Source organism: Manihot esculenta, chromosome 13 (assembly GCF_001659605.2).
Source record: "Manihot esculenta cultivar AM560-2 chromosome 13, M.esculenta_v8, whole genome shotgun sequence".
Lineage (NCBI taxonomy): Eukaryota > Viridiplantae > Streptophyta > Magnoliopsida > Malpighiales > Euphorbiaceae > Manihot > Manihot esculenta.
In genome coordinates this window covers 36,313,038-36,334,547 of record NC_035173.2, presented here as the reverse complement: position 1 = coordinate 36,334,547, position 21,510 = coordinate 36,313,038, and the positions used below count along the sequence as shown (strand labels likewise).

Genomic DNA, 21,510 nt, shown 5'->3' with positions numbered 1-21,510 from the left:
TCATATTCCTCAGTGCAGTGACTAAATGCTAAAGAAGATGGGTTGCTCATCAAGCTTCAGCTTCAACAGTTTCATATGTTTCTTCATTACTCTGGCTTTGATTTTTGCTCTCCTTGAAGCTTCTGTTGAGGCTCGGCCGCTGCCTCAAAAGGTTTTAGGATTCACAACTGAGAATTCATTTGAGTCTAGGGTTAATACTCTTGTGGGAATGCTGCCAAAAGGACCCTTACCACCATCAGGACCCAGCCCTGGAATCAACTGATCTGAGCTTTTCTGCCCTTGTCTGTTATATTGGTCAAGTCATATTAGAATTTTTCCAATCCTTTGTTTTAGATAATAGTCTACTTCTTCTTCTTCTTTATTCGTAAACCTATACTACTTTTCTTGATAAGAGGATGGCAATGTACTTGTACAATAGATTTTATGCAAGCAATTTCTGCTCTATCTGATCTATACAATTGTCAATCATACATATATATATATATACATATATATATATATATCTGAATCTTACTCCATATTCATATATTTTTAGTTAATTAATTATTTATGACTTTGATAAGTTATTTTCCTTTTATTTCGTCTCATTGTCTGTCCATCGATCTTTGATATTAAAAGTGAAATCTGCAAAATAAAGAAAAGTGATAAGATCTATCGAAAATGTTTTTAGTAGAAATTCTCTCGCTTATATGTTCTCATAACTTAAATAAATTTATTCTATATTAATTTGTGAGTTATAACTATTCATTCAAAATCAAATAAATAAAAAGTTAAAAAGCCTAATATATCTAGGCTGTTATGAGTTTTTTAATTATCGATTATTTTATTAATTTCCCTTCGATTAATCCAAGGATATTGGTGTTATGATTATGGATTTTCACTAAATTAATAATTATTTTGCAATTAGAAAAACAGCCACTCTAATACTAAATTAGTAAAAGGTTTAAAATGAGAATATAAAATTAATTTAAAGAGTTTAATGAGTACTAGAGAATTACAAACATAGTACGTTTAAGATTTATTGTTTATTAGTATAAGTGTACAATCGTTTTCTTAAAATTTAGTATATTTGAAAATGCTTTCTTTTTTATTTTTATTTTTATTTTATAAGTTAGAAATTAGGTGTTTTCAACAATTTTTTAAGATTAAAAAAGAAAAAAAAATATTGATTTAGATACTCAAACAACCAAAAATAAATAAATAAATAAAGTCAGCAGCCTAGAGTTTCCTACCTTATTTTATTTTTGAAGTTAGAAATTAGGTGTAAAAGAACAAAGGGATTATTTTAATTTGGAAAGTTTTCATTTCCATCAATGCCTAACTCAAAATTGTTGGTGAATTTTCCACATAGGGGTTGTAATCCTTTTATTTCTGTTTGCTAAGCAAATTTGTAGTTAGTTGTTTCTGCCTGGCTAGAGTTGAGCATCAATCGGAGATTAACTCCAAATTGCCATTTTAGACTGTGTTGTGCGGTTCTTGTTCGCTGCATTAGGTGATCATATGATTAGTTTATGAGTCCCAGAGCATGATTTGATGTGTCTTAGGCATCAATTATTTCAATGGCTTATCCTGACCGACCGTTGATCACTAAAGCACATTGAAACAGAGACAAGAGAATCCTCAGCTTGGTCTTGACTGGAAAGTCTGTTCAATGGCTGCAAGTGGTTACCAGAAAATCGAATCAATTGACGAAGCTTTGATGATGTTAAGGAAAATGGATGGTGCTCCTTCAGCATTTTATTTTCTTCTGATCATGCCCCATTAGCAAATCCTTAAACATGCACTCTTCTCAACACTTGTACATAAGATTAGTTTATGAGATATATTTTTGTAATACATGAGAAGAAATAGAGTTTAGAACTTAAATTTTTTGCATTGGGAAATTAATTTGGTCTGCCATTAAAAGACTAGACCTGCAAGCAAAACTCCAGGGAGGTTAAATTTTTTTGCAATGGTTATTGCATGTCTTGATGACCCTTAATATAGAATGGTGGAAGAATTCTGCCCACCATCCTCTGAAGTCTGTAAATCATTGTTGCTTCTTTAATTTTCATCGATCTTTATTTTGTGGATCTTATCAAAGTATTTTGCATGTAATAGAGAATGGCCGAGTATTGGCTTCTGTGGCTCCTTTCAGCTAAGATTTGGGCAACTCTCATGCGGATGCTTCATCAATTTGGTTACCTACTTTTTCAGTGTGTACTTTTTTTGGTGCTACTTGTCAGACGGTGTTTTATGTCACAGGCGTTTTATATTACTGTGCCTAGGTACCACTTGGAAAAAGTCATAGCTCGTCAGGTTCAGCTTATCAAAAAATCTTGTCAAACTTATTGGTCTTGTTCTATTTTAAACTCATAAAAGGAGCGATTTTAGCTCTTGACTAGTGTAATGATGATCTCACACACAATGGTCTTTCCGAGTAATCAACAACTAATTTTTATGGTAATATTTTTTTTAGTATAGTGTTGTACATTCCAAAATTTATAAATATTAAATGTCACGTAAACTCAAAACCGTAAAACCAATCATATCATTAGAAATTTACATTTTAAAATAGATCTTCACCTTTTTATATTAGTGATTATTTTTATCAAAAAAATTTAAATTTATAATTTTATTTCCAACCAATGAAAAAGGTAGAATTTTAAATTGATATGTGAGTTTCATAATATTTTAATTTTTTTTATTTTAAATTATATGTTAATATTATATTAAACTGATATATATATTCAGATGCATAAAAAAAGTTTATCATTATATCATCAAATTCATCTTCATCGATCTTGACTAAAATAGCATTCTAAATAATAATTAAATATAAATTTTTTTAAGAATATTAAAAAATCATAAAAGAAAAAAAAAATCAATCCATCAATTTAGATTAATTTTTTAAAATTTACAAAAATTTTGTTGTAAGGATCTCCTAAACATAAATTCAAAAAGGGAGATTTATAATTTAGTCATTGGATATTGCTATTATTAACAAATCAGTCCCTGTACTTTTAAAAACCTATTAAAACGTTTTTATGTTTTCTTTCCGTCAATAAAATAGTCATTCCGTCCTCTTTTCCGTTAAAATTAAATAAAGGAGGAGAGAGAAAATTTTTAAAATCCAATTTTACCCTCAAATAAAACCATTTATTTAATCCTTAGATATTGCTATTATTAACAAGTTAGTTCTTAGATATTGCTATTATTAACAAGTTAGTCCTTACATTTTCAAAAATCTATTAAAACGTTTTTGTCTTTTTTCATATCTATTAAAACGTTATTATCGTTTTTTTCCTATCAATAAAATAGTCCCTATCTTTGCTCATATCTATTAAAACGTCCTTATCATTTCTTTCCGTCAACAAAATAGTCCCTCCTCATCGTTTCTTTCTGTCAACGAAATCGTCACTCCCTATATTTTTAGAAATATATTAAAACGTCCTTATTGTTTCTTTTTGTCAACGAAATAGTCCCTATTTTTTTTCAGATCTATTAAAACGTCCTTATTGTTTGTTTTTTGTCAACGAAATAGTCCTTGTCTTTTCTTTCCTCCTCCTCGTCCTCCTCGTCCTCCTCGTCCTCCTCCTCCTCAAAAGAAGAAAGAGAAGAAGAAGAAGAAGAAGAAGAAGGAGAAGAAGAAGAAGAGAAAGAAGAAAAAGAAGAAAAAAAGAAGAAGAAGAAGAAGAAGAAGGAGAAGAAGGAGAAGAAGTAGAAGAGAAAGAAGAAAAAGAAGAAAAGGAAGAAAAAGAAGAAGAAGAAGAAGAAGAAGAAGAAGGAGAAGAAGGAGAAGAAGAAGAAGAGAAAGAAGAAAAAGAAGAAAAAGAAGAAAAAAGAAGCAAAAGAAGAAGAAGAAGAAGAAGAAGAAGAAGAAGAAGAAGAAGAAGAAGAAGAAGAAGAAGAAGAAGAAGAAGAAGAAGAAGAAGAAGAAGAAGAAGAAGAAGCAGAAGCAGAAGCAGAAGAAGAAGCGGAAGAAGAAAGAATTGATGAAGAAGAAAAGAAAGGAGGAGGAGGAAAATAATGGAGGGTAATTTAGTCTTTTACTATATTTTTAACGTCAAAAATAGACGGAATGACTATTTCGTTGACGGAAAGAAAACATAAGGATGTTTTAATAGGTTTCTAAAAATACAGAGACTGATTTGTTAATAATGGCAATACCCATGAACTAAATTGTAAATCTCCCATTCAAAAACTACAAAAATATTAACATGAGTTTGCTAATATTTCCCTTTCAATTTTGGTCGATATTATCTTTTTGTTTGCAATAAGATAAAAGCCACTAATACAAGCAAAGCTAAACTTTATTTTTTCAAACCTAATTTAACCAAAATCAAATTGAAATTTTGATTAAACACACCTAATGCACTTATATATATATGGTAATTAAAATTTAGTGATGCATCAAATCAATCTTAGCTTAACACCAACCATTTCCATATCACACTATCAGTTGCTTGATGAGATAACTATATTTCAAATCTAAAATATAATATAGCATTTATAGATAAGGAAAAAAAATTTAAAATATAAATATATATATATATTTACAATAAATATAAGAGTCAAGAGTAAGACACTTATAGACTTAGTATGATCATATATGTATTTAAGTAAATATCTGAGAGGTCTCAGTTCTATTTGCTCAATCCCGATTCCCAGTTAAATAATAAAGAAAAACAAAAATGAAGAGCCGTGGACTTCTTTATAAAATAGCCAAAACCCTGACAAGCTATTTTCGGAGTGTTCTCAAGTAGTACTGTTTCTTCTTCTTCTGTTGAATACTTGTGGACAAGAGAACGACAATGACCATACAATTACTTGTAAGAAATGAACCCAAATTCACATTGAAGAATTTTAATCCAATTCCTTTGAAGAAAAAGGACTGCACACTGACAAAGAGGGAAAAAAATTTGACATTTCTTGAAATGGACACCCTATACTTAATTTTTTTCCCATGGGAGTCCCTACTACCATAACTTAGCCCAAAAAAAAAAAAAGGAAAGAAAAGTATTATCTTTCTTGAAATAGACCCCTAGACTTCATTTTTTCCCCCTTGGGAGTCCCTACTTATCCCATACATTAGCAAAAAACTATATTCCACTTCTATCAGAGGAACTAGGCAATAAAGCTTTTGCATTGATGGTGATTATCATGGTCATCTAACCAATTAATTCAGGGACAGTGACTACTCAGATACTCGTTACCATTGAAGGTGTGGGCATTTAACCCTTATCCTGGATGACGACGATGATGATCATCATCATGATAAAGATAGATGATTATGATAAAGAAAGTTTCCTGAATGTGCCGGATCAGGATAATAAGTTCATCTTCTGAGACCCATTATCCCATTCCTTAAGCAGAGCAACTGCACCTTACGCCCATGCCTGTCTTAACATTCTAGGAAAATGCATGAACCAACTCTTATTATTTGGTTGGCCAACCAAAGCCAATTTCATTTGCAAGTAATTGATAGAATCACAAGTTGGTTTGACAATGAACTTGCGTGCATTGAGATTTAAGTTTTATTTCGTAATGCTGGCGACAGCAACTCTTGAACATCATTAAACTAAATCAGAAAGACTAATTCAATCATTAATATTATAGAAAGACTCTTAAGTAATTACAAATGCGCAGCACAGGCAGGATATGTAGTAGCTAGAGCATCTTACATCCGGCTGATTCTATGTATACCATGTACTTGGTGGGTTTTTTTTTTTTTTCACAGAATATACGTATATCAAAATGAGAGGAAACACAAAAATACACAACAGAAGAGGAAAAAACAGATTCTGCTAAGCGACATATCAGCCTGCAAAATGTGCCTTCTCATTCTAGGGCTGGTGCTTCCTGCAAGATTATATGAATTTGGGTAGCTGTATATATTGGTTATGGAGTTACCAAAGACCCTTGCATAGATCATTTCCCCAAACATTCCAATCATTGGATCGTACATATTTGTTGTTGCAACTCGTGGAGTAAGCATTGAAGATGCAGGGTAGCTCATTCCTCCTGGCTGAGAGTAGTATAATTGAGAAGGATGAGGTGAATAATCACCATTGTAAATTTGCTGGGTTGCTCGTGATCGGACACTGCTTGGAGTCGAAGGTGATCTCGGTGAATCAAATCCGCATGCAAGACCAAGAGGTCTTCTTGGAATGATTATTCCCAGATTGGGGGCTTTGCTTTTAGAAGGTTTTGTAGGTTGGCCACGTCCGAAGAGTGGAACCAGGGTGCCTTCAGAAACTTCAGCCTTGCATACAGGACATTGCTGCTGTATCTGCATATCGTTTTCTGCAGAGATGTTCTGGAAATGGAGCCACTTGTATATGCAAGGCCAGCAATAAAGGTGACCACAAAGTGTCACCACAGGATCCTGCACAGAATCCAGGCAAATATTGCAATCGAATCCATTACAAGGGCTATCATCGGAATCTCCAACGTTGTCAGAAGATTTGCAAGTATTTAGTGGAGATTTATCCTCTCTGATATAATCATTTTCAACTGATTCTTCAATATACTGCTCTGTGGCCATTGCGTCCGTTTCTCGAAGGCTTTTCTTTGCTGCCTTATTTGAAAGCATATGCCAAAACATAGATGTCAGACATAAATTGTCAAAACTAAGTATGATGGCCCTTCAAAAACCCAAGAAAATAAACTAATGAAAACTCTAAATATGGCTATTTGCTTAAATGTCTAAAGGAGATGAACAGAAAAACATGGGTCACCACCAGCCATATCAGAGAAACATCACCAAATTAAACAGAATATTATTAGCAAAATCTTGCAATGATCTGTCTATTATGGACCAAAGACGCAAACATGAAATCCCACCATCATGTTTTGAGTTGAGTCCACGATGATGATAAACCTTAACATCTGTTGATGTCAGTCTTACAGGAAACTTTCTGCCTAAATTTCAACAAAATAAATTACTATTCACAAGAGTTAAACCGACAGATTGATCTACTCAAGTTAAGTGGTAGTTTCCCATTTGTTCTACCTATTTGTGAGGCTTGCAAATTATTTTTCTCTGCTCTGTGTAGAAAGAGGGCCACACTAGATGGTTGGTGAGCATTCAACATTAAATCAAACCAACCAACCACAAAGTCTGCGTGGTTCATCGACCATTCATCAACTTCTGAACCAATTAATTCTTCGTAACAAATAATAATCAATGATTTCTTTTCTGGTATATCAAGAATAAAATATTAAAATGGGGAAATCTCTTATTTCCAAAAGATCGGTTGCATAAGTCTATTGCCTTGAAAAGCATGTCCTTCATTTGAATTTTGTCATTGTCATTAATTTAATAGCAGAGAAGGCCCTCCCAGGAGAAAACTACAAGTTGGATGTCAAAGAATGTTCACAACATCAGTATAATCAAAGATTCAAGTTATATAAAACACATGTACATCATCCTTAATTTATTGTTAATATTATATAATATCTACTGTATCAAGATCCAGGCAACTTGTTAGTTTGGAACAACAGACACAATCTAGATAAAGCACGACGCAGAAAGAGATGAGAAAAAACAGCTGGAAAATGGTTTTGTAAGGCAAAACAAAATTTCATGCAAGCTCTGTGAGAAGATGATCACGTCACTTTCCTACACAAAATGCCAAGATTTCCTTTGGTTTTCGGATAATAAAAATAATAATAGTGTCTTGTAATCATCGAGTGATAAGGAAAAGGACAAAAAAAATAAAAGAAAAAGATAAGAAACATACATATAATAGAAACAGAAATGATATTGAAACCAAAGCAACCTTTGAAAGAATTTACAAATTTCAAGCCGCCTTAGAAAAATAATGGCCTCATATTGAAATCAATCGGCAGAAAACCATAAAATTCTTGGCATGAATAATGAATATTTCCATGAAGCAGGACTCTTCTTCGAAAGGTAAACAGTAGACGGTGATTTAATTACATCCCACGGTCCAGACAACCACCCACATAGGCCCCCCAACAAAACTAAAATATTATTAAGGGATTCTCATAATTTCCTGGAACTTTGATCATTTTGATTCCATCTACATAAATGAAGCCATGATAGAAAAAGCTTTAATGATACAGCGGAAAGAAGCCAAACTAAAATTATGTAGGAAGCAAAGAATTATGTCTTTTCAATTCGTTGTAACAAAGGAGCCAAAACGCAAACATAAACATAACTTACTCATGTAAGTAACAGGGAATAAACATGAAACACTAATCATTGAACAAATTTTTAATGATTGAAACAGAGAAATTGCAAGAATCGCTTCATATATAAATCCAAAACGTGAAAATCCCCAAGTTTGAGAGAGACTGAAATTACATGTAGAATTCAGTTTCATCAACTTTAAGGAATTCTAAAGCAAACCCAGAAGCTCCAAGTTATGCAGAGAAATCAAACAAGATCCAAACTTTCCTTTTGCCTTTGCGTGCAGATAAAAATCTATGAGCAGGAAGAATAAGAACACAGAAAAGGGTATAAAGAACATACCAATAAGAGAGGAGTGTAGATGTTATGTGGGCAAAAGAAACCCGCAGCTCTGTAATCGGAATCTCTTCTAGCAGAAGCAGAGCTTCCGGCGCTGAAAACAATCACACAGAGACAGAGAGAGACAGCTGGAACAGAAAGAGAGAGAGAGAAAAAAGAGTGAAGAGTTGTAAGTTTTACGACAATGGCAGAAAGAGACGATGAGGAAACGCTCGAGAGACGAGAGAAGAGGGAGCCGAGAAAGAGATTTATAAGAAGACAAACAACGGATAAACATTGCACTTGGTTTCACGCTCTTTCTTTCTCTAACTTAATGACGTGGCACATTCTGATTGCTCAACCATGAGGGAATTTCTCTCTCTTAATTAGTTTAATTTCGGTTGGATAATGATTCCTTATTAAATATTTAGATAAATTATAATTTAATCCATCTAATTTAATAAAATATTTATTTTAATTCATATATTTTTAAAAATTTATAATTTAATCTTTCACATTTAAAAAAGCAACAAAACAGTCTTTACCATCAAATTTTTAATTAATTTTCTATTTATTTTAATAAAAATAATTAAATTGCCCTTTAAATAAAAAAAATCAAATAAAATATTATTCACTCCATCCCACTGTCTCCCCTCCCCAATCCTCTCCTCCTTCTTCTCCTCGTCCTTCTCCTTCTTCTTCTCTTCATTCTTCTTCTTCTTCTTCTTAGTTGCGGCTGCTCTCTTTCTTCTTCTTTTTCTCATCCCACTACCTCCTCTCCCCAATCCTCTCCTTCTTCTTCTCATTCCAATCCTCACCCTTCCTTAATTGATTACCCTTTAAGTGAAAAAACTCAACTAAACACTATTCACTCCATCCCACTACCTCCCCGCCTCAATCCTCTCCTTCTTCTTCTCCTCATCCTTCTCCTTCTTCTTCTCTTCATCTTTCTTCTTCTTCTTTTTAGTTGCAGCTGCTCTCCTTCTTCTTCTCCTCATTCCAATCCTCACCCTTCCTTAATTGTCAATGAGGAATCTTTGATTCACCCTTCTCCAATTGCATGAGATCAAACACAAAAAAATAAAAAGAAGAAGAAGAAGGATGAGGAGAAAAGGAAGAAGATGATCGGGAAAAGAAGAAGAAGGATGAAAAGAAAAGGAAGAAGAGGATCGAGAATGAGAAGTAGTGAGATGGGCTGATTTGGAAGTGAAAAATAGTGTTTGATTTGATTTTTTTTATTTAAAGGATAGTTTAATCATTTTTATTAAAATAAATGAAAAATTAACTGAAAATTTGACGGTAGAAATTATTTTACAATTGTTTTAAATGTGAAAGATTAAATTATAGATTTTTAAAAATATAAGAATTAAAGTAAATATCTTATTAAACTAAAGGGATTAAACTATATTTTACCCTAAATATTTTAACTCGTATTAAGTTTTTAAATTTTTATCTAATTTCTTAATTTTTTTTAATAATAGATTTTATTTAATTTAGACGGGACTGAAAAAAAAAACATGTTATGCTTCTTTTTTGTTTTTTCTTTATATTTTGTTTGAGATAATTTTGATCAAAAAGAAAATCAAAAGCATGTGACTATTATGTTAAACCAGTGCCATACTCCTTTTTTAACGGTGATGAGAAGGTCAAGTTAAAAGTCTCTTTTTAATTATTTTAAAATTATTCATTTTCAGATAGTAGAGTTTAATTCTGTGAATAGCCGCCAAGAATAATCAATTCAAAAATGGTTTGCCTTTTTGTTTTTTTTAATTGACTTCAATGCTAATTAAATGGCACATGCTATAAATTGAAAAGGAAAAAAAATTAATTAATTAATTTTATGACTTTGAAAATATTTTTTTATATTTTGTATGTTTTATCATAGTAACTAATTAATAAAAAAAAATACTTAAAAATATTTAGCTAAACAAAACATACTAAATCTACTTGAAAATAAAAAAGTCAAATTGTTAGTTGCATCATATATCTAATCTAAAATGTCAATTTGAGTAACTACTTGTGTAAAAAATTATTTGTTAATAATAAAATAATTAACTTTCCCAGAAAGATTACGTGGATGGGATCTAGGAAAGTTGGCAATAATGAATACATTGTTTTGCAGAGAAAACAGCAGCAGCTATCCAATTTCATACACAGAATACATGAAAACAAGCATCAATTCATGGGTGTTGTACTAATCAATATATTTATTTATTTATTTATTTATTAATAATAAAATTTAATTAAAATAAGATTAAATGAGAATCAAGAGTTGAATCGCTCTTTAACTCGGGTCGTTACTGAGTAGCTCACCGACTATTTGCTAAAGGATGCACCAAGAAAAACGTGATTGATGAATTCAACGAACGAACACAAAGCTGCAGGGTCCCAACGTCACTCAATAAACAACAGTCTTCGGTTACACTACACACCCGTTTCTTTATCTTTTCTTTTTCCGTTCCTTTTTTTCCAATTTATAATAAAATTCATAAAATTTAATAAAATTTATATTCAATATAATTTTTTTAAAACAAAACTACAAATTTTATCGGATATCAGTCTAATAAATTTTCAACTCAAAATATGAGCAGTTAGAATAGCATGATCCTAAATTTATTTTTAAAAAAATACCAGTTCTAAATTCTAACAAAGATTTATAATAATCTAAAATCAAATCCAATTCAGAAATATCTAAATATAAAAACGGAAGAATTTGAACCACCTGCAAACAGTTCATAAGAATATAGCTATTAAAAGAAAAAAATTCCATCGCAAAGAGTAAACAGTGACGGAGAGTTAAAATTTTAATAATTACCGGCATATCATTATCTATCTGATGATTCTGAGTTCTTGACAGTTTCAACACAGAACAATAATTGTTTTTGGCTATTATGATCTTTAACGGGATGGACCGCTTCGATAGTCAATTGACGCAGATCGTCTTCTATGAAAAAAGAAAAGAAAAAATTAAATTTAAAAAAAAAGAAAAGCGAGAATATCGAGTCACAGAAGGAAACTTGATAACCGAGTCATAAAATTTTTTATATTCAATATAGTTATATAGGCTAAATTAATTAATTTATAGATTTAATTTGATGTTAAGTATATCAGTCAATCTGAGATATTTCATGTTTTATTTCCTAATTCCTAATTTTTATTTCAAAAAATAGGCTAAATTAATTATAATTCAATAAAAATTAGATTTAGTAAGGCAAAAATATGTCAAAACTATTTTTGCACCTCTCTATAATGAGTATTTGATAAGGCAAAAAAGAGATTTTTTTTTTTTCCACCTCTCTCCTCTCTTTCTTCTTTTTCTTCTCATCCTCTGTTATTGCAACTTTATTTATGAGATAATCCTTTTATCTTACAATTTCTAAATCTAATTTGAGTCATGGGTCTTTTTAGTAGCATTCTCGATAGATTTTTAACCTTTTTCTTTTTCTTTATTTTGCCAAATATTATTTTAAGATCATATATCGTGGGACCAAAATACTTGATCACTGTCTGCCTCCATAGGTCCACTGCCTCTAAAGCAACAACTCCAATGGCTAACTCAGTTAGCTGTATAGTTTCATCTTCGGTTTCGGTCATATCCATACTTTTTGAATATCATTAATGATATATATGTCAACCAGGTTTTACACGTTAAGATGAGTTGTTTTGGGTAAGAGAATCCAAGGGCGTGATCCCTACGTAAACTTAATGAATAATTATGGGATACCATGCATGCTCCCCTACGGAGTCAACCCTTATTAATAAATAATGAGGACTTTTTATTTGTATCCACTGTGGTAATTCCATTTGATTGAAAGGTGGCGACTTAGCAATCAATGCATGCATGGCGATTGAAAGGGATCCAAGGGTTGGTTTCTTAACTAATGAGCAGGGTGAAAAGTTTTCGATTTAAACCGATGGAATCAAATTATATTAAAGATTTAGTTTAATTTTTTTTATTTGATTTAATTTAAATTTTATTTTTAAAAATTTTAATAAAAAAATTTGAAATAATTAAATAGAATCGAATCAAACCAAACATAACCCAATCATATTAGGTTCATTGCACAACTTCTCCATATATAATAAGAAAGGCAAGAGACAAGTGGAGGGTGTGTTTTGCGTGTTGGCTTATGTAACCATATGATATGTGGACCCAATTAATTTATCAATTTTTCTTTTTGTTATTTAATATAGAGTTGACGAATCTAATCACAATTAATACGTTATCAAGTCATAATCTTTTATTAGCAGTGTTTAATTAATTAGATTAAACTATCTACAATTAATAGAAATTAGCAATTTAACTATAGTTTCATAATTCAATGTAATTAAATATCCAACTTTATGTCGTTTTCTTGCCTTCCCATTTCATCACCCTTTATTTCTTTTCCCAGTGTGGAATTTGTAAATTTATAAATCAATTTTTATAATAAATAAATTCAATTATTTATATATTGTCAATAGATAACAGTAGTGAATTATTTTTAAAATTATAAAATTTTAAATTTAATCAAAACTAATTATATCATAATATTGCTAAAGTTGTGTGGATTTATATGAAGTTTTTACTCCTATTTGAAATTAAAAATTTTGTAAAAGTTTAATTTAATTAATTTTTTTTAGCAAATCTCTCCTTTGACATAAAAATATTTAGTTTTTTTATAATTTTTATTAAAAATACATTGGAGGGTATTTTAAAATATCACCAATTTATGGATTATTTATTATTTTCATACCATTTTTAAAGTTTAAGTATCCCTCCTTTATTTATTTGGATTTGGATTTTACTTTCAATGGCATTATGAATATAAATGACCTCACACCTTTTTAAAAAAAAACATTTTATCTATAATTTTATATTTATTCCTTTTAACTTTTAAATATTAAAATCTTATATTTTTTGAAAAGTTAAAATTTTTTAATGAAGTTATATAATCAGACAAGGATTTAATCGTGTAATTATTTAATCTTATGAGTAAAGAAAAACATGTACACAAGAGTTTGTCTATCACAATATATTTTATTAGTACACTTAAAATAAAGGAGCAATAAATATGAAACAAAACTTAGACCGAATAAAAAAATAAATAATAGATAATTTAAAAATAAATTAAAAGAAACAGAGAGAAATGAAAAATTATTTTTATTTGTTTGATATTTTTTTAATTTTTAAAAAATTAAGAAATTTTTTTTTTAATTATATACATTTAAAATTTGAAATAATCACAAATGGTTGATGTGAGTTGAGGATAAAATGAATGCTCAAATAATTAAAACGAGAGAGGATGCAGTGATTCATAATGGTTTTTATTAATTTTTTTCTTTGGGAGATGCGTGTATATGTGCACATTTGAAAAATAATGTTTTTTTTTTTTTAATGAATTTCTTTTATCTATTATAATTAGTTTAGTTAGTAAAATTACGAACTTTTCTATTAATTGAAATTTGACTCTATTACATAATATTTTAATATTATTTCAAGATTCTGAATACATTAAAAAATTTAAATTCTGACGTTTGTGTGTCGAGAAGATGGATCCCTTTGATAGTGGCAGAAGGCATCATTTTGCTTTTATGTGGGTATATGTCCTGATTATTAATTCATACTCTTTTTATTTAACTATTTTTTGTTTAAAATAAATATATTGAAATCTATACCACATCATATATACATAAATTTCTGTTGGTTGGGTTTTTAGTTTTTATTTTATAGAAATTCATAATTATCTAAATTAATAAGCTCATAAATATTTATTAAACATAATCATACTTAAATATTCTGATTTCGGTTTCAGGGCCATGAGAATCAGACAGACTATCACCGTTTTTTTTTTTTTTTTAAATAATTTTAATGTTATTTTCATCAACTTAATTAAATTTAATGATAATTTTTCATCTTTTTAAAGAAAAATTCTGTAAGATCTATCGGTTTTAATGCAGTTAAAGTGGAATATTATTTTTAAATTGAAACTGATTCAATTTTTAAATATAGTTGATAAAATTAAATAATAAATTAATTCATTTTCTAAATTTTAATAAAATTATTGAAGTTGTAAGATATATCGGTTTTAATGCAGTTAAACTAATTTATTTCACTCTATAGCTCATCTAGTAATAATTTATTGAATATAAAATAAAACTTAAAATTAGTGTGTAATATTCGATTTAAACTGAAAAGTTTATTAAATTAAATTAATAAAGAAATTTAATTTAATTTTTTATTTATTTCAGATTGATTTTTAATTTAAAAATTTTTAGTTATTTCAAATTCAATTTTAATAAAAAAAAATTAAAAAAATCAAACCGAACTAATTAATGATAATAATATATTATTTTTAATAATATAGAAATATTAAATCATATTTAAGATATAAAGATTTTAATTAAATTTTAAAATATTAAAAATAAAGTGTAAAAAATAAAAAATTTATCAAAAATTTAATAATTAAAATTAATTCAATTTAATTTTTATAAATATCAAAATTTTAATTTTTAATTTATTTAATTCAGCGTAATTTGAAACTGAAGCGACATTAATTATCATAAAATTATAATTCTACAACTTTCCACTTTTTTTTATATTTATACCTCTCAATTTTAAGAAAATTTATTTTATTTCACAGAACCAGACTTCAATATCATTCTATAAACAATACTTGTATTGTTTAATCATTGTAATTTTAGTTTTTTTTACTAAGACTAAAATTTTTTATAAAAAAAATTAAATTATTTGATTTTATAAAATATAAAATCATTTTAATATAGTGATTTTAAAATGAACACAAAGTAATAAATTTCTAAAAAATTCAAGATCTAATAATAATTTTCCCTTATACCTTTATGTAATTTTTCTAATATTATTTTCTGAAAGGAAGAGAAATTAAATAAGAGTATAAGTAATTATATCATTTTCATAATAAGAAGTGTTGCTTTCCCTTTCTTCATACTTGGAAAACGAGATGATAATGACAAATAAATATCCATACTTGTTGACAACTCTTAATCACCAATTGCACAAGAAAACAATATCACTACATCACCTAAACCCGATGAAGTAGCCATCGTTTTCACCTCTCTTCATGATCTATTAATTATTACTTTTATATACTCTCTCAATACTAAGCATAAACTTGTTTTCATATTATATATTCAGAAAATATCTAGTTAGGAAAGAAGAATTTTCCATACAATGTGGCTATGCTAAAGACATTTGGGCGCATTTCACTCACAATTTATACTTTTGGAGGCTCCTTTTGTTAATAAGTAAAAATTTTCACTATCAGGTTTTTTATTTTTCTTTCCAACTGGACCATCAGTTCATATTCTAATGGGTTTTGATTTCTATTTATTCTGAGTTTGAATTTTTTTTGTACCTTCACAAATTTCCACATCAAATTTCCTCTGTAGGATGATGTTATGATTATGATTGCTAACAGCATGTTCAATGGTGAGATTGAAACCTGCTTTTCTAAGAGGCTGCTTAGTTATTTTGGGTTTTTCGGGACTAAATTAATGAGCATTTTTGCTCACAACAGCTCATACAGTAACATCAAATAGACCCAAATATCTTATTCCTATTAGTTTCTAGGAATTTTGAGGACCATAATGAGTAGTGAATTAGTCTGATAATGAGGGAAAGATTTGATCTAATGGTCACGTTTTCCGCAGTTTTTCTTAAGTTTTCTATTCGCTTTTGGTTATTTACCCTTCTTAAGAATTCAATTTGATTGCTTTCTTTTTTAATAATTTTCTTATTTAAAATGAAAGAAATCAAATCTTTTTAACTTAAAAAATTTTCACTTCAAAATAAATTTAAATCTTACATTATTCTATAAGAATTTATTTGATTTTAAAAAAAAAAAGAATTATAGTTTGAGTGAGTGTCTGATATTCACCACTACTGTGGATTGTTTAAAACCAAATAAAAACAAATGAAAAGACGATAAGGAAAATATGGGATCAGCTTCCTGGAAAAAGCCAGGTGCACCTCTCGAGTCCAACGCATCAAAATCAAGAAAGCAAAATCTCTACCAAAAGCAAGAAAATAAAGCACAAAGGACCTAGGAGAAACGGAAAAAATTAGTAAGTAGATGAATAGTAAAGTCCATTAGGAAATTGCAACCTTAACCAGCATTCTATATTCAATGCCGGCAATTGAAAGCAATAGAAGCAGTAGCTTTTTTGGACCAACATGGAGTCAACATCCAATTTCATTGAATCCACTAGAAGAATTAATGAAATTTCAAGATAAAAGCTTTGGAAGATGGGCCTTGTGTCCATACTGAGGAGTAATGAGAGAAAATTTTCAAACCAGACATTGACAAAAGATAATACTTATTTAGTGGAGGAAATCTTCAGGCAAGATAACACTTATTCTCACAGAAGTAAAACTTCAACAGAAGGTTAAGGACGGGCAGGATCCATAATTATACAAGGAGATTAAATTTGCGAACTCCTAGAGAGAAAGGGAAACAAAAGTGAGGCTCAAAGGATATAAAACAGAAAATGTTGGTTAAAAGAGTATGTTACCTTCCTCTACAAGAATTTCCCAATGGTGGTAGTTAGAGTTGTTTTGGGCACAGCACCAATGACTGCATCTTTCTTCTCACCATTGCTAAAGATCATGATTGTTGGAATGCTTCGTATTCCATATTTGCTTGCAATAGATGGACTTTCATCAGTATTCAATTTGAAGAACTTGAGTTTTCCAGCATATTCCACCGATAATTCAGCTACTACTGGATGAATCATTCGGCATGGCCCGCACCAAGGAGCCCAAAACTCAACCAGCACAGGTCCATCAGCCTTGAGGACAAGTGACTGCCACGTTGCATCAGTCACAGCAGGAACTGAAATTTGCAAGTCAAAAGGAAAGAAGTCGATTCAAATATTCTACAATGAAATGATAACGTGCACTTCATACAGGAATTTATAACATTACATGATAGAAAATAATAAAGGACAACGTCTTCAACAAAAATGATTCATACACTTAGAAAAATTCCTGAGAAAGAAAAATGAAAGCACAACAAAAAAATTTGAAAGAGCTTTGATCTAGAAACTTCCACTTTACAGAACCCACCCACCTCCCAAAACACACACACACACACAAAAAAAAAAACTCGGGCCAAGAATGATGTCCAAGAATAACCAATTATATGATGGTAAGCTAATTGGAAGTTTCTCCTCGCATAAGAAAGGAGGATCACCATCACCCTGAACCTAAGGGTTTTACACAAATAGTTGGAGGATTGCTCATTAAATCACTTAAGATCCCTAGCAGAAAACCAAAATAGTTGCTTGTCTGAATACTTACCGTTAAATCTATTTAGCAGGACAATCAGTCAACCATATTTGAGAACTATTTTAAGATGATGCCTGCTATCAAAGTGAGTTCAGTGCTCAGTTGCATTTCACAGTGAACTCCAAAATGCCCATCTTGGCTCAAAAGTTTGGGACAGCCAAGACAAAAATCTAAACATTCTCTTGAAACACCAAAAAATTTACAGGAAGTCTCCACCCTTTTTGAAAATTTAAATTAAATAATCATTGTTCGATTTGTGCAAGCAGCAGTAAAAAGCTTTAGGCCCCTTTCTCATATTCTTTTTCTTTCTATAATTTTTCTCGTGCCACATTTGAAAATTCAATAGATTTAAACCCCCAAGCATAGGATTCGTAATAGCTTTGAAGTCATTAAAAAAATTAATTGATTTTCACATTCATCTTCAGGTTACAGCTATGAGAAGAGGACCCCCATAACAACTTTTCTATACAAGCCTAACTACCCTATCAACTGTAATAACCCAAAACTATCTGTCCTTAAAGACATTTAGGATTTTGGTCCCAAATCAAGGAGGGTTTTTTCTAAGGTGCAAACTCCTCTCTAAACTTTCATTTCAGTGCCTCAGTTCCCAGCATACAAAGGAATGGGGAGGCCAAAAGATATCTGAGATAGAAGTATAAAAAATTAGTGCTATTTGAATATAGTGAATCTTGAGCCAGGTTGCAATCTAGCCACTAGCTAGACAGCAGATCAAACTTAAGTCACTCCTAAAACATCAACCTGGGAGTTCAGCAGACCTGTGCCATTTTGCATCAAATGGACAGAAAATTCATTAGCCCTTTGTTTGAATCCTTAATTATGCAGAGCAATAAGGAGAATTTAGGAGAACTGAGGAGAAAAAAAAGAGATTAAATTTCTTTTCCATTGTTTGGATATCTTACTACAGTAGAAGAGATACAAAAATTTTCGCAAAATACATGTTTTATCCCTTCAAATATGAGTCAATAGTTATATAAGCTCTTAATCTCTTTTAGGTCCAAGAAGTCCTTCAACTATTAAAATAAATTAAATAAGTCTTTCAAATCTTTAAGGCAGATCAAATAAAAACCTAGAGGCTTATATGCGCTTCAAATTTTTAAAATAGATTAAATAGGCTCTTCAAAATTTAAATTTAGATCAAGAAGCTATTACTTCCAATTAATATATTGTTTCATGTTCTACCTCATCTCTAGATGACTAACATTCTTTAGTAATGTTTGTAAGCTTATAATGCCAATTCACCTCTCATTAGAATAATTATAACCAAGTCTCATTAGATCATAATCAAATTAGCGATAATAACTATAATGAAAACAATGAACTTATAGAAAAGTCTTTTGAACCATTTGACAAAAAAAATCTCAATTTGCTCTAAGATGCAGCAAATATCCACCATGCAGAATAGCTAATGAGGATCTCGGGCACTAGATGATTTTCACACAAGGACTTGCCTAAATTTGAATTGAAAGCAAGTTATAGTCCAGTCTCTTCTGCCATAATTTTAAAAGTTGAACGAGTTATTTATCCCATTTTAAAATTTGATAAGTTTATAGGTCTTTAAGAGCTTACTTGATCTAGTTCTTTTTTTTTTTTTTTTTTAAAAAAAAAATTATTTGATACATTAATAATTGAGGTTCTTACTTGGACCTAAAAAAGTCTAAGGACTTATTAAACTATTGCTTATGTTTTAAGGGCTAAATTAGGTCTTTTGCCTAAAATTTCTCTCCTAATAGAATTACTTAATCATCATGAGTTGTGATTTTATTTTTTACATGATATTAAGAGTATTTAAGTAATTTTAATATAAATATTATTTATTTCTCTCTAAATTGAGAAGAAAGGTTTTGAGTTAATAATGGGAATTCAGAAAATAAGATTTCTCTTCCTTTCCCCTCCTTTCTCCTCTTTTCTCCCCTCTATTTACTGTCCAAAAAAGGAAGAATGATATAAATTCAATTTCTTTTCTTTTTTATTCTCTCTATTTCCCTCAATCCAAACAAAATGTGAACTTTTTAAATCAAAATTTCCCACCAAGCTAATTATTATTGAGTAAACCAAGATTTGTAGTAGGTTAAAGGTAGTTCTCATAGACTAAAATCTTAACCAATAACTTTTTTTTTTTTGGCCTTGTAAAAGGTTCACAAAAGAATTGCAGTTAAGTTGAATCCTTGGCAATGTTGGGCTTAAACTATTCAACCAACGCTTAAAAGTCGGCCCAGGCGCTCTACAAACTACGTCTCTGGCTTCTTCTCCACTAAACTCCTTTAACTCTTTGAAAAAAAAAAAAAAAAAAGCTCTCCTTTAACTCTCCTAGTTGCTGGTTTCTAGGCACCACCGACACTAGAAGACTAGGTGCCTGCTCTATAGGCCTCTGCTGAAGCCATAACCTTCTGTTCGCAGCATCACTGTGCAAGCTGCCTTACCCTTAGCAACCCAGCTGCTCAGAATTACGGCACCATCCCACTTCGATTACACGATTCCTCTACTTCTTCTCCTTTTACTCCCTTATCTATTACATAAACAAGTCATAAGCCAGTTCCCATTTACGCAAACGGCTGCCACATCCCACTTAACACTGAAAAAGTATGTCGCTGCACTATCACCCCCCCCCCCCCCCCTCCAAAAAAAAAACAAAAAAAGAAAAAAAGCTTGTAGTCATCTTAACACTAACAAACTTGTAAGAAGCTTTTATTCTCTTTTTCCCAGAAACATAACATGAAATCATTTCTAGCAAGAGAAATAATAAATTTAAATTGCCAGCATTCTTTTTGCTGCAGTTCGAACGATTTATATTTTATTCAACGGATCTGCCAAGTAGAAAGTACCTAACTTTGGCAGCCAAACAAGCTTAGGTACCATGATCGGAAAACTCAAGATTTCATAATTTCCTGTTTATAAGCTTAAACTTAAACTAAGCTAATCATATAATCACAAAAGCCTAAAACATTTTTTTTAAACTTACTGTCAATCGTAGTCTCCTGAGCTTCACAGACAACGCGGCCACCGCTCCGTCGAGAAACCCTAGAATTCCTGGCACCGGTGGAGAGCAAGGACAACTTGGGAGAAGGCATTTGGATCTTCAAGCCTCTGAATTCAGGGAAGGAAGCGAGCAAGCGGTGACCGGATGGAGAAAACGCAGGCGAGGGATGCGGAACGGAGGATTTTAGACGCGAAGAGGGAGAGAAAGCAAATGAAGAGTGAGCAGCTAAAGCGGAAGCCATCAGAGAGTGGAATTAGGAGATGGTAAGATCGTATCGGCTTATTTATGGTTAGAAAAGAAGTGATTGATGGTGAAGAACTGAAAATTAGCTATGGAGATCGAAGAAGAAAGAGCATGCGAAAGGGATGAATAGGAGAAGAAGTTAGGGATTTGAAGGTTAGCTAAAAAAGCTGTGTCCTGTGTCTCCGATCTTCGGTAACTGTTTTAAAACGATTCGTCGTTTGAACTTTGTCCAAATTTAAAACGCATGTCGTTTACAGTTTTATTGATGTCGTTTACTGCTGAGGTCTCCACCCAGGATTCAGACTGACGCCAACCTTTGTCAAAGAACTCTTTTTGGTGGCAAAGAAAATGTCGGAAAGGATTGCAAAAGATGGGAACTTGCGTTTTAATAATTTAAATTTTTTTATTCTGTTTGATATCTTTGTATTTAGTTCCGACTGGGATTTGATTCTACTGGCACAAAATGAAGTAAAAAGCTTGAATTTTGTTTTGATTGATTGAACATGGAGC

General features: G+C 30.6%; 2 protein-coding genes across 4 annotated transcripts; both read right to left on the bottom strand.

Moving 5' to 3' along the window:
• Positions 1-5,568: 5,568 nt before the first annotated feature.
• LOC110630125 (E3 ubiquitin-protein ligase RMA1H1) lies at positions 5,569-8,707 on the bottom strand. 2 transcript variants are annotated; one of them, XM_021777451.2, is made up of 2 exons: positions 8,480-8,707; positions 5,569-6,559 (listed from the first exon to the last, which is right to left on the bottom strand). In XM_021777451.2, exon 2 carries the CDS (start codon positions 6,524-6,526, stop codon positions 5,732-5,734), a length of 795 nt encoding a protein of 264 aa, XP_021633143.1. In that variant the 5' UTR covers positions 6,527-6,559; positions 8,480-8,707; the 3' UTR covers positions 5,569-5,731. The 2 variants fall into 2 exon arrangements, with proteins under 2 accessions (XP_021633143.1, XP_021633142.1); XM_021777450.2 differs by having other exon boundaries at positions 5,569-6,555; positions 8,480-8,706.
• Positions 8,708-16,772: 8,065 nt separating this feature from the next.
• Positions 16,773-21,292, bottom strand: LOC110630492 (thioredoxin 1). 2 transcript variants are annotated; one of them, XM_021778013.2, is made up of 3 exons: positions 20,740-21,288; positions 16,985-17,304; positions 16,773-16,910 (listed from the first exon to the last, which is right to left on the bottom strand). In XM_021778013.2, the coding sequence occupies exons 1-2, from the start codon at positions 20,996-20,998 to the stop codon at positions 16,991-16,993; spliced, it is 573 nt and encodes a 190-aa protein (XP_021633705.1). In that variant the 5' UTR covers positions 20,999-21,288; the 3' UTR covers positions 16,773-16,910; positions 16,985-16,990. The 2 variants fall into 2 exon arrangements, with proteins under 2 accessions (XP_021633705.1, XP_021633704.1); XM_021778012.2 differs by having other exon boundaries at positions 16,773-17,304; positions 20,740-21,292.
• Positions 21,293-21,510: the final 218 nt, after the last annotated feature.

Coding starts and splice junctions, on each gene's coding strand:
- LOC110630125 (XM_021777451.2), bottom strand. CDS start 6,526: ATGGCCACAGAGCAGTATATTGAAGAATCAGTTGAAAATGATTATATC.
- LOC110630492 (XM_021778012.2), bottom strand. CDS start 20,998: ATGGCTTCCGCTTTAGCTGCTCACTCTTCATTTGCTTTCTCTCCCTCT. Junction 17,305..20,739: donor TCAGGAGACTACGATTGACA/GTAAGTTTAAAA, acceptor TGCAAATTTCAG/TTCCTGCTGTGACTGATGCA.